Here is a 14,364-nt window from a genome sequence, read left to right on the forward strand (position 1 = left end):
ATATTTCATCCACTGTTTAAAAGAAATTCTCTGTGGCTGTGTAGGGAGGGTGGCATAAACTGCCATCTCTGTGATGAGAACGGAGCGCTCCATCAGTACGCCCATGAGGCCACTTCTCCTCACGCCTGTGATTCCACTGGATACTGGACACCAGAGGAAGCAGTGGGTTAGTACTCTGTCATTCTTTATTATAATACTAGATACTTTAGTGCTTTAGTGCTTATGCAAAATACAGGCAAGCTGAATGATACAAACAGTAGAAAAAAAGTCCCATTGCTGTTGGACTGTATATCAGCACCCTTGAAATGCTGTTCAGGCAATCAAATTAGCAGACTGGAACTGCTGTATTATAGCATTATATCAGACAGGATCCTACAAAGTTCTTCCACAAGCATATGTCATGAATTGTAAGATGGTGAGCGCATGACTGAATGCTGTCTCTGACATAAATGCTGTTGGACGTGTGCTTGATCCTCAACACACCACTGAATATGTCACGAATGATCGTCAATGTTAAAAGCAATACCTGCACTTTGATTAATGAGGATAGAGAGAATTTAGCCCTGGCTTCTTTCTCCGAGCTTATGCATTCACATTCAGGTGGATCGTTCAGTCTCATGCAGGCCAGGTGCGTGCGAGTCTGGAAAAATTTAGGGAATAAATCATTAAATCATAATTGCCAGGATAAAGAACACTCTTTTTGCCATCAATGAATAAAAAAAGACCCTTGGCACAGCATCAAGTTTTGGTAATATTGGGTGGCGTCCAGAAGCGGCCGTCATAAAAAGCGATGTGTATCCTGTGCAGCTTTTCAACTTCATTCCTCACCTAACAGATGTTACTGATTATTCTAATCAGAAATCTCTTAGCATCTGGTCTGCCCACTCACTGACGTGTCACGGATAAGATTGTGCTTTGAAAAGTCCACCCAAAATGTGGAAATGCTCCCCTGGTATGTAGTCGTTTTCATAAAGCACAGTATCATGAGAGAGGTCAAACATAAAATCATCCAGTTAGGTGGTAGTGGAGAGTGATTTTTGGCCCAGAGACTTGTTTTGAGAAACAGATTGATGAGAAATGAAGCCTTAAATCTGAAAATAAAAATATATATCTCTAAGAAAACAATATCTTTGTGATATTAATGATGAATGATATTTACTACCATTGGTTCAGGTCTGTAATAAATTACGGTAACCTATTGTTTTTGGTTTATTTTTAAAAACATGATGAAGTGCATGATGACTACCTAATGTGAATTATTTTGTCGGTCAGTTAATCACGTCAGAAAGACTTTAAGAGCAATATGACACTGTTTGTGTGGTATGAAATAATGCTTATGGTAATACCACGGTCAATCATTTGATATCCAGATTAGCGCAGGCCAATTCAATACCAACAAATCATACTTGGATCTCAGATCTCACATCTTGTGATACTCGCCCCTGCTTACCTGTACCGTAGCCTCTGTATGTACCGCAAGGCAGCTTTTTAAGAAATAAGGGTTGAGTCAGAGCGAACAGAGACCTGGTTAAGGTTGCTGAAAGAAGGAAGGATGACACGCTCACAGATCTTGCCGCATTGCTTCTCCCTGCGGTAGCATTACACCACATCTGATACAGTCATTAATTCTACTGTGTGTGGAGGCCCTCGCTCTGTTTATCTGACCAATTGAGTTTTATGGTTTGCCTTGGCCTGCTGCTGTTTACCCTGTACACATCCACACATGTGAGGCCACGCTGGGTGCAAAGGAGCGCTCTGTGACTCAAAGCTTCTGCCTGTCTATCTGTCTCTCTCTTGACCGGGAGAGCAGTTTAATCGATCATTGTAAAAACCTTTGGAGGCAGGGAGTTCACATGGCCTGATAGTAACGTTTGTGCTCTTTCATACAAGCATATAACCTGACATGTGATGTAGTCAAGCATGCTTTTACCTTTCAGCCATTTTTTAAACCTTTGATTTTTACTAATTTTGACCTATTTATTATGCTTTCTGGTGTGGACTTTCGGTTTTACCTAATAAAGTTTAACATTTATTTATTTATTTATAAAGAGCTGATTATACTACCATTCAAATGTTTACGTTCAGTAAGTTTTTTATAAAAGAAATTATTCAGCAAGGGTGTCATTGATCAAAAGTGACAATACATCGATAATGTTACAAAAGATTTCTATTTCTAATAAATGCTGTTCTTTTGAACATTGTATTCATCAAAGAATCCAGAAATATTATCGTTTCCAAAAAAATATTAATCAGCACAACTGTTTTCAACATTGATAATAATAAGAAATGTCTCTTGGACAACTAATCTGCATATTTAGAATCTTAAAGTTAAAGAATATTAAAGTTACATAAGTTATTCAGTCAAGAGCAGTGTGTGTATTTTTTGTTGTTTGATTAACATTAAAAACACAGACAGCAGCAAGCATATTAAGGTGTTGTCACAAGACATAATGCATGGTTTCAATATAACGATACTGTTACACATGCGTTGTCTTTCTCAACTGTTTACATTCACTCCAACATATCCGACTATGATTACTAGGATACTCGCCAAGATGGCCATTTTGACCTAATTTTGTGCATTCAGATCTAATGCAACAGAGGGCGCTTTCAGCCAAAGCTCAGCAGGCAATGAAATGATGGGCCCTATTTTAATGATCTACGCGCATGGTCTAAAGCGCACGGCGCAAGTGCAGTTAGGGCATGTCTGAATCCACTTTTGCTAGTTTAACGATGGGAAAAATAGTCGGCGCGAGCCGTGCATGGTCTAAAAGGGTTGTCCCTATCTGTTAATGAGTAATGGGTGTGTTTTGGGCATAACGTGAAATAGACCAACCAGAGTCTCATTTCCCATTCCCTTTAAAAGCCAGTTGCGCCTGCACCATGGCGTATTACTTACATGACGGAATTTGCAAGCGGAAAGACTGAATGCTTCTCCAGAGCGCAAACAGATCGTGTGCGAGGTTGAAGCGTGCAAGCAGACCATCTACGGAACAAGCTGGATTCCACCATATCTTTATGTACACAATAATAATCTTTTACATTTTAATCCTTTTATTTTTAATATTTGGCTAGTTTGTGTGCTGCTGCGTCCCTGTGTGTGTAATAAGCAGAGTGTACGCGCGTTGTGAACCCGCCTATAGGCGCACATTACTAACGTGCTCTTTAAATAAAAAAAAAAAATATTGCAGTCTATTTCAGTTGCCTCAAAATAGCAACCCGCCAACATTGTGCCTGAACACACCTCGTTTTCAGACCAGCACGCCCATGGGCACACAGATGCATTTGCTATTTACACAACGTGGTGCAGGACGTGAAAATGATAACTGCGTCAGGCTGAAACTAGCAAAAAACACTTTGCGCCGGGTGTATGATAGGGCCCTATATGCGTTAAACTTATTTTTTGCCTCTAACTCTCTAAAATTGTGAAATTTACTAGCCATTGGCTAATTAAAGACATTTTTTAGTCGCCTAGTGTGAAATATAGTTGCAAATGCAAATGATTTAATCGCATTGTAGAAGGATGGTAAATGGACATTAATAAATCTTTGAAAAACATACAAAAATCTTACCGACCCCAAACTTTTGAATGATAGGGTAGGTTCCTGGATCACAGTTGTGGTGCGATGCTGCACATTCCCAGAAAACTGTGCCAGATTGCAGGAGTCTGCTGCATTCACCATATCTGAACACTGACATACAGTATGAACCACGGTGGCGTTGATGGTGTGTGCAATAAATGTCGCTATCAGTGGGCACAGTAAAGTCCCCTAATGTGTTTTTGTGAGTGCTGCCCCAGGGCTCCTGGGATTACTTTCCCCTGTCTTGCTTCTGTTCTTCATGCCACCGAGGACATTAAATTGTCTTGTCTGTCCCAATTAAGGAGCCAATCTGTCTCCTTTGCCAAGTTGCACCTGGGTCTTACGGTCGATTGAGGTCTGGGGAAATGTGCTTCACATCCATTGCCAAGACATGTGGTTTTTCCCAGACACTCTCTCTCTGTTTTCTCTTTCACTTGGTTTCTTCCTCTTTGCCTCCCATCCTGTCTTTTTGTGAAAATTGTCATAACAAGATGGAAGATTCAAGAGATTAAATGGTTGTTCATAATAAACACACAGAATTGCTAGGTCCCAAAACCTAGTGAACTGCCTATGGAGGCAGCATTTAAGTGTGCATGTAAGTGCACCGTGCAAAGCAGTTTTTTGCTGCTAACTATTTTACTATTTTGCTTAGTTTTTGAATGCATTGCTATGGAAATGCTGTTTTAGGGCTAATATGCCAGTTTTATTGCAATTAATTATCTCATCCTTCCAGGTATATGTCCCATTTGCCAAAAATATCCTTAACTTTTGATGGCAAGTTAGAGCATTTTCTTTTTTGCTTTGGATGAGGTTTGCATATGTGTTTTTTGCAGGGGCCCCTGATGTGTACCAGCCATGTGAGCCCAGCATGCATGCCTGGAGTCCTGAAGTCAACCTGTATGAGCCCAACATGACCACGCCGTGCCCCCAGACTGAGGGTTGCGTGTTGGAATTGCACTTCCTTCATCCGGTTGTCCCTGACAGCTTGACCGTCTGGATCACCTATACCTCAGCCAGTTAGTACTGTCTGAACATATAAAACACCTGACATTATGGAAATATACAGTAGGGTACAACGGGGCTAAAGGCGCACCGGGGTAAAAGGGCCCTTTGATTTTCTTTTCCTCCAAACCACTAGATGGCACAAAAACTTGCTGCAGCACTTTCCAAAACGTCCACTTTTCAAGATGCACGTGGATTTTTGGCTGATTCTTTATGCAATCGCGGGCAAAAGCACAAAGTTGATTCTGCGCTACTTTGATCTAATTTTAGATATAATCATCTAAAATGATTGAATATATTTTGAGACCAAGGTCTTCTTAATGATGTTCAGTTTTCTTCAAGCTAACAGTAACAACAACAGTTTTTCAATAACAGAAGAATATGTAAAAGTATGGTATTTTTGGGGTAAAAGACCCTGCTGTTTGGGCTAAAGGCACAATTATTAACATGATAATAAAAAGCTAGCTGACTTTTCCATTTGTTGACATGACATGGTTAGATTCAGATGGCAAATATCATATATTAAGTTGGATGTATAAAAATGAATGATTTTATTCGAAAACAGTACAAACTTTGCTAAAGTGGTTATTTTGAACAAGTATTAACTTAGACATTATTAAAAATATATATTTTTAGCTAAAGTATTTATATCACTAATTTGTGCCTATTTTGCATAAATATTTTGTTTGCTTGTGAGCCTTTTATCGCGTGTGCTAAAAAGGCCACATTGCCGCCTCATATATTTAAACAAAAAAATAAACCACTTTTATGATTTATTTTCACACAAAATCTCCATCAATGTTCAATAAAAACATTATATATATATATATATATATATATATATATATTTCTGCAATCATACACTGGGAGCAGTGAAAAGCACAATTTTCTTAATGTGTGCCTTTAGCCCCGTTGTACTCTATTGTTTGGGGTCAGTAAAAAAAATTGGGGGGGGGGAAAGAAATCAATACTTTTATTCCGATCAATCACCAATTCTACTTTGAAGTGTCAGTTCTATGTTTACATTGGTACAAAACATTTTCAAAAAAATTGTTAAAATCTATTTCAAGTAAAATTTCTATTTCAAGTAAATGTTGTTCTTTTGAAATTTCTATTCATCATCCTAGATCCTATTTTTTCCCCCACAAAAATAGCAACACAACTGTTTTTAACATTTATAGTACTGAGAAATGTTTCTTGTGATTTCTGAAGGATCATGTGACAGTGAAGACTGGAGTAATGGCTACTGAAAATTCAGCTTTGCCATCACAGGAATAAATTGCGCATTTAAAATATATGAATAATTTCACTGTATTTTTGATCAAATGAATGCACCCTTGGTGAGCACAGGAAACTTCTTTCAAAAATAGAAGAACAGAAAAATCTTACTGCCCCCAAACTTCTGACCAGCTGTGTATTAATGGTTTATTTGAATCCAATCCTCTGTTTTTCCACAGATCAAAAACCAATTGCTAATATTATGTTCATAATGGAGAACGACGAGTCAGTCAACACAGGTCCCCAGCATGCTTTCTGTGATATCCCTTTGACACTCCATTTACACACTAGTAAGAAGGTCAAGGCCATTAAAATCTCCACCTTTGACAAGAAGCTTGAGATTGATGCTGTTTTGCTGACCTCGCGACCCCAAAATCCCCTGTGTTCTGGATGCCATCCCCTTCTCTACAGAGTGCTCAGAGAGCCACCGATCAGAGAGGACCGGAGTCCCGTCACCGTCAGACAGCCCATGTACACTGACAGGTAGAAACGTGTGTCTGTGTGATTAATGATTTTATTCATTATTTTATAATGATTCTATTAATGATAGCACTTTATTTTGTTTGTAGACACTATTATAAAGTAAAGACTATATTTTGAAATATTTATTCGAAATTGGTGAGCCATTAGTAATACTGTCAAGCTTTTTCAAATTATGTCTTTGTCATGTTTTTATTGTGTTTCTGGTTGATTTACAGTATATCTGGGAGTATTCTTTTTAAGTGTGGCTTAAGTATAAATGCTGAACATGTTGCATTTCTAAAACTGTCATCGAATGGTATCTTCAGTGTATCACTTTTTAAGTATTGGTCAACCATTTTCGAAGCGAAAAAATCATTAGCCATTTCATTAGCCAGTCAAGTATCAATGCATAGCCAATTTCTGTTCTGTTCCTGTCACAGTTTATTATGCTTGTTCCAATAGAAATTCATCAACTGGGAACTGGATTGTTGTTCAAGTACTTGCAATAGGTCAAAATGTCTAGAGATTAATAATGTGGATCAGAGAATGTAACATATCCAGAAAAGTTCCCTCCACAAGTCCTGTAAGCTCCGAAAGATGGAAACTCTACTGGGAACTGAGCTATGTGGATAGGGAAAGGAAAGAAAGACAGATTGTGAGAGAGAGAGAGAGAGAGAGAGAGAGAGAGAGAGAGAGAGATATGGGTACAATGAAAATGGTACAATGAAACCCTAGAATATAAACCAAATGTGGTCGCTTTACCCGTAGAAATAGTAAACACCCATGGCTGTTTGTAGCTGCTCTAAAAAATTTTCCAATCTCTGGCTGAAGGGAGTAGTGCACTCAGTGTAGTTAGTGTGCAGTAAGTGAGAGACCCGTCATTTGGCATGGGAGAAAAAAAGAGTTACAATGAGAAGAGGGGAAAATGGGAGTGGGATTAAATATGGTTTTGTGGGAAAGTGGGCTACAGTGCCACCGTGAGGTCTGCAGCAAAAACAAAGCACTTCCCACGAATTGGATAGGGTAATGAAGACATTCTCTTTTAACCTTCAGAAAATGTTGATCATTAACCTCAGGAGCCTATCTATCTATCTATCTATCTATCTATCTATGTGTCTGTCTGTCCGTCTGTCCGTCCGTCCGTCCATCCATCCATCCATCCATCTATCTATCTATCTGAAACTCACAAAGAAAAGCTTTCATTTGAAATATTTTGAATTGTGAAAATAGAAAATATTTTTGGAACATTGACATATGTTACTTTTTTAACATTTGATCTTATATATATGCATATATTACAGGTTTACACATTTTTAACACAAATATAACACTCAAAGTTAGTTCAAATAGTGGTTTATTAAACTAAAATATATATATATATATATATATATATATATATATATATATATATTTCTTACAATAACTTTGGTAACAGGGTTGAATCATAGAGGAATACTTTTGAACTTTTGTACAAGACATTTGATGCGTTTAAGCTCGTGTGCTAAATTCTCCTCTCTTTAGTCACAGAGATAAAGGTTTTAAGAGACTAATGGCTATTCTACTGTACAATTGACAAATAAAATGTTATACCTCACCAGCACCAGTATCTTGTGCTGTAGGTAACTGCCTCTCTCTACAACTGTCTGTGCTACGAAGAGAGAAATATGACTTTATCTTATCACTTCACATCCTTCATTGGATCTCCCTTTGCGACCTCAGAACAATAGCTTTAAGTAGTCTCTCTCCCCTTCCCTGTCCCTGGAAGTGATCCATAATTAATAAGGGCAATTTGTTGAGTAATAAGACCCACTGGAGAAAGTAGATGATGCTCAGTTAGCTAGGCATCCTCTTACCACCAGCCGGAAAATGACTGAAATCAAACAAGCCTTGGCAATCATGGCGAGACTCTTTTTATAGGGTCATTGAATCAGATCAGATCGATACCCTGAGGTACATCACAGTGGGACATGCAGTGATACCCTCAACATTAAAAGGTCGTTTCCATTTTTAACAAGGTTAGATTTGAGATCACCCTGAGGATAAATATAGCTTAGATCAAGTATTACTGCTGCATGTTTTAAATTCATACTGTGCGTTAGAGCAATAGAGCAATAGCAATATAAACACACACACACACACACACACTAATTCATTCAACTTTTTAATGTTCTCACCACTTGCTCATTACTTTACCAACTATGTATCTGTTTCTGTATGTGTTTGCATTTGTTTGCTTATAGTGATGTGCAGAGGGATGTTCAGTACCTGTACAGGATCCAGGTGGAGTCGGACGGTTTTTTCAGTGAACTTTCCCCAGGCTTGGTTTATACTCATGGAGAAAATTTCTGTGGTGATGGCACACTACAGGGGTCAGTATAAACTTATTGGGTCTGTCAGAGGCTTTACATGTTATGTGCTTGAGTCATTTTTAAAGAATGTTTCATATTTTTGAGTATTTGTTTGAGTCTTTCATGTTTTGAAGCATGGCCAAAGAACTTCCACATATTTCATAACTGTAACCCTTGGCTTCAATATCTTTCCCCCACAGGACTGAGGATTGTGATGACGGGAATCTCTTAGATGGAGACGGCTGCTCAAAAAAATGCCATGTTGAACCAGGTTTCAAGTGTCATAGTGAGTAACTCTCGCAAAAACAAATACTCTCACTGTCCACTGAGAACTCTGGCCCTCAGACTGTAAACACCACAACAGAAGCACCAGAAAAGTCCACACAGGATAATAAACCAATAATCATAACCAGCTCGCAAAACAAAACAAATCAAGCCAAAACAATATGTCTCCTGTAGATTCGGATTCTTCTGCTACTCTTTTTCTCTCTCAGACTCCAAAATGTGGAGGTCTTCATTTTTGCACCTATTCCAAAAAAATCGAATTGCCTCTACATTTTCAGCATTGTGTAATATTATATCTTGAGTATTCCTTCTGAAAAGCATTATGAATTAAATGAAAAAACAATGACAAATTCCTGAATCCATTCTTATAACACTAGACTAACTGTCATCAGATGCACAGAATCGTTATTCTTTTAATATTGCCAAAATCTTCATCTATAATCTGTACGTGTATAATCTGTAGATCAGAAACTGTACAAACAAACGATATTTAGTTTATTGTTGGATATTATATTGAAAAATACAGAAATCCTTAATGATTTTGTTGATGTTGTTAAGGGACATCATATAATATTCAATATCCTGTATACAGTATGTGTATATGAATATGTGAATACAAATCTAGGATAAAAATAAATAAAAAGAGGTGTGGATTATTGAGAAATCAGTATCACTGTTGTTTTTATTTCAAGGCTGACCAAAAAAGAAAAAGTAGAAAAAAACACTTCCCCAATATGAATTATGAGTAATTTCCTTGACAGCAGATTCTGTGATGTCTGATCATTTGGTTTGTATCTTTACGCAATATATTTGGCGAGATATTCAAAGATTAATTCCAGACTTCAAAGTATCCAGACTCCAAACTGGATTTTAGGTAATTTACTGCAACACAACTGGTGCTATTTCATATAATGAAGATGTTCTTAGTCAATATTTTCATAGTTTTATGCCATCACACTATTGGGAACGTTCAAAAGTGGTGCAAGTTCATGTTGTAGGCTGCAATTGATCTTCACAACAATTATATCATCTAACTGTGTCTGTATGTCATTTTTACATTTAAAAACATTTAGTCAATGTTGTTTTCGTGACTGAAAGTGCATTTTCTATGAGCGAGTCTAATCATGAGAAGTGTCTAATTCAAACATGACCATAGATGCAGCAGCGGCTGACTCAATGTCTCAAACATCCCAATGTTTTCATAGTAGCTTGTAACCACATTTTCAGGGCATTCAGGAATGGCTTTTTTTTTGCAATATTTACTCTAATGCCACATTAGGAGCTCTCATATATTATCTCCACGAGCGTATTTGGGGAGCAAAGATCAAAAAAGCTTAGGAGTAAATCCTTTGGCATTGGCATGTGGGTTAGGTCAGCTGTTCAGCAATGGCGACCAATCAAATGCTTGTGTTTTTAATTTGTTGTTAGAACCCTTTTGAGCCCCTTGCCTTTGATAAGCTGTTCCCACCAATGAGTCATCATCTTCCTCTTACCTTGCAGCATTCTCAGACAAGAGCTCATGCAAGACTCTGATGTCATTCACACGTGTCCCTCTCTAACGAATTCACTTTAATAACATGCTAATTCTCCTTTTGCCTCCACGTGCACTTCTGTCATAACTCATTCATTTGTAATGACATCATCCACACATTTCAATGCGACGTCTTGATTGTTTATTTAATCGTCTGAGTGGAATCACGTTCCTTTTATTTTCAATTCGCACACAAGTGAAGCCTATGAAAACACAATTACAACTTGGCAATTGAATCATTACTTGTTACTTATGATGAGTTTGTGTTCACTCTCTCTTACTTTTTCTGTCTCTTTCAGGTCAGCCGAGCTTGTGCTACGTGTTTGAAGGGGATGGAGTGTGCGAGGAGTTTGAAAGAGGATCCAGCATCCAAGACTGTGGCTTTTTCACTCCCCAGGGGTTCACTGATCAGTGGGCGTCCACCGCCTCAGGCTCACATCAGGACCAGAGATGCCCTGCCTCTAGGGTCACCGGGGAGCCTGTGCTCACTCAGGTACACAAATATTGCCCTTCGAGCTAAGCCCTTTGTTTAGGTGTCATTCGCCGTTATGAACGATTTATCCATTGACCCTATTGAACAACATCTCAAATTAACCACTTGTTACAAATTAACTTTATGATTGTTCTGTTTGAAATCATATATATTTTATATTTCTTTTTTTGCTTTCCTTATCAGATGTGCAAGTCGCAGTATTTTGACATAAATGAAGTAGTGGCTCATGATGCATGGAGCCCCTGTACTGCCCATCTGAACAGCTATTATACTCAGGATCAGTCTGTATGGCTAAAGGTACACACACATGCTCAGTGTACGAATGCTGAGAGTACAGACTTTTTACTGATTATTCTATCAAAATAATCAGGTCTATATCAGGCCTTTTTTATACCTTGCCCATAAATAATGCACATTTAGTGTTTCCAGTAAATGTTGAATAAAATGAAATCAAATGGTCTTTTACAGTTTTTTCCGATTGCTAAACGACAGTGAGCACAACTGGAGCTACATGTGCAAAACTCTAACTACAGTCTGCACTACCAACAGTCACCTGAGCTAAACAGTTCACATCACCTGCAAAACTCATTCCAAGCAACACAACTCTTAACACATGGCTCAAAACAGGCTCAGTGCAGCCAAACACTATGCACAACCCTCACTGAGAGTAAAAACACTAGCATCAAACACCAATACAGAAAATACAAACTTTTCATCTTTACAGTTTGAACAATTTCAGTGACTTCATACAAAGTAATATTTTCTTCAAAGAAAAGAGTGACATTCTTTCACATGATTTATTTAAATTTTTAGAACATAACAATTATTTAAGGTAAATGAAAATTAGCAGTTTGCTTCAATAGTCTGTCGTAATTTACGGAATTACAGTAATGAGACAAAAAAAAGGTAGAAACTAAAAGTACATACTGTAATTCGAACAAATAATTGAGGGGCTAATCCTGCCTCTCTCTAGCATCAGGCCACAGGTTTTCATCAACATCAGTTCCCATCAAAACCCGTCTTCCTTGTTCCATTTCCAAAATTAGTCTTTCTGAGCTCTACCTATATATATATATATGTGTGTGTGTGTTCACTAACAAGTCTAAAACAAGACACCTGCTTAACCTTTCAGCTGAAATTGCAATCAGCAGTGTTTGACAGGCACAAGGCTGAAATCTATTCTGTTTTGAATGTGTGGTTCACAGTTTTGACAGCAGTGTGTTAGCATTTGAACAAAGTGCTGTAAATCCACAGTGTTGTGCAGGTTGTGGTTAAAGTCATGGGATAAGTGTGTAGAGTTTTGAAAACTGTGTTCAAGCAATGAAAAATGAACTAGAGTTTGGTCCACATGAACTGCTGCTGTGCAGACTGTAGTTAGAGTTTTGCACATGTGACTCCAGTTGTGCCCACTGTCGTTTAGCAATCGAAAAAAACTGTAATTTGAGTAGGTTTATGTATGCTACCATTCAAAAGTTTGGGCTCAGTAAGAATAATTCTTTTTTTTAATTTTTATATATTAGTACTTTTACTCTGCAAGGATGCATTAACACTAGAACCGCCACAGGGTTAAATTTTCCCATGGCTGTTTTTCAAATGTACATAGTTCTATCTCCTGGCTGAAAAACTGTGCTAATTAGCAAATCCAGGTGATTGGAACAAAATACTGAGGAGGACTTTTACTTTCTGAACCTGGACTTTACACCTCTGATTTTCAATAAAATATCCAAGTCTCCCAGTCATTGACTTTTACTGAAATTGTGTTATTTACAATCCCCTGTTGTCAAACATTGTTTCGATATAACCAGATTAAACGGGGCATTTATACCTATAAGTGCCAGCAGGTCAAATTTACCTATACAATGCCTTTATTTTTGCGTTGTCATTTTCGCGCCGCTTTTATTTTGACATTCTATGTTACTAGGCAACACCTTTCACCCTCTAAGATAGCGGTAATCAGTTTTAGTCACAATGGATAATTTTACACCACCCAAATATGTATTTATTTCCTTCTAATTCTTGTCGTCATTGCAGGTTGGTTTAGCCTATATTCAGTTATTAATGTAGCCAGCTTAAGATAACCTTGAACATAAAACAACAGGACAAAAACATAGTTGATGACTAGAAATAATAATTTCATGACTCTAGAAATTACTTTGTGAAGACAGTGGCATAATAGAGTGACATAATATGTTTTTTTAACCATATCAAAACAGTTTAGTGTGCATGGGTAGATTTTACCCGCTGGCGGTTTTTGTGTTAAAATGATTAAAAGTGCCAGTAAAGACTTTTATAATGTTACAACAGATTTCTATTACAAATAAATGCTTTTCTTTCTATTTATCAAAGAATCCTAAAAAAAGTACAAGGGTTTCGACAAAATCATTAAAGTCCCCATGAAATGAAAATGGACCATTCTTATTTTTGATGGAGTATTGCACTGTTTATTATAAATGATTTATCCATGCACTTATACAGTATATATAACTTTTAATTCATGTGCCCTCGTAATCTTTAATCAAAATAACGTCCCCTCCTCCTTGCAGCAACATCTCTTCTCTTGACACATGGGTGGGACAACCTGTCACTCGCATTAGAAGGCAGCAATATCAAGCAACAACAATCAAATGATCCAATCAATTCCCAATGCCCAGCCCTACATTTTATCCTGTTCACTCAGATATACATCACAATAGGGAAGAAAAGACAATCACAACTCTGTTTCATGCAGACTTTAAGCAGCACAACTGTTTTAAACTCTGATAATAAGAAAAAAAAAATGTGAGCACCACAATCAGCATATTAGAATGATTTCTGAAGGACCATGTGACATTGAAATTCAGCTTTACCATCATAAGAATAAATTACAATTTAAAATATAGTAAAACAGAAAACAGTTTTAAATTGTAATAATATTTCACAATATTACTGTTTTTACTGTATTTTGATCAAATAAATGCAGGCTTAGTAACCATAAGAGACTTCTTTCCAAAACATAAAAAAATCTTACCAACCCAAACTTTGAAATGGTAGTGCATGTTCAGAATTATTCTAAATTTTATTTTAATATTTCTATGTGCCATCCATGCCCACTCACACTGTTAATAAATGATGTTAGCCAAGGAGGCATATATCCACTGAATATATAAGCATTACTGAAACTGATACATTGTTTTTGCAGGTAGGATTTGAGCGACCGGGTGTAGCAGCCTCTGTTATTATCTACCTCGCCTATGATGGTAGTTGGCATGGGGAAAATTGCAGGAACACAGTGACCATTGAACTGTGTGACACCACCGGAAAAAAACACATGCTTGGTAACACGTATAATATCTATAATTTGTCTGGGAAAGTTCAAATCTTTGCATTATAGTATTTGTGTGACTT

At 37.3% G+C, this 14,364-nt stretch overlaps 1 protein-coding gene across 1 annotated transcript in view; it reads left to right on the forward strand.

Moving 5' to 3' along the window:
- Window positions 1-14,364, forward strand: part of pappa2 (pappalysin 2) — a 55,737-nt gene that overhangs the window by 19,918 nt on the left and 21,455 nt on the right. Inside the window, exons 6-13 of the mRNA XM_084412619.1 lie at window positions 45-166; window positions 4,415-4,597; window positions 6,041-6,344; window positions 8,564-8,692; window positions 8,872-8,957; window positions 10,787-10,980; window positions 11,164-11,277; window positions 14,159-14,294. Of these exons, the coding sequence (XP_084268745.1) occupies window positions 45-166; window positions 4,415-4,597; window positions 6,041-6,344; window positions 8,564-8,692; window positions 8,872-8,957; window positions 10,787-10,980; window positions 11,164-11,277; window positions 14,159-14,294 (1,268 nt within the window). The remainder of the gene's footprint in view (window positions 1-44; window positions 167-4,414; window positions 4,598-6,040; window positions 6,345-8,563; window positions 8,693-8,871; window positions 8,958-10,786; window positions 10,981-11,163; window positions 11,278-14,158; window positions 14,295-14,364) is intronic.

This window comes from Rutilus rutilus, assembly GCF_951802725.1.
Source record: "Rutilus rutilus genome assembly, chromosome: 6".
Classification (NCBI taxonomy): Eukaryota; Metazoa; Chordata; class Actinopteri; order Cypriniformes; family Leuciscidae; genus Rutilus; species Rutilus rutilus.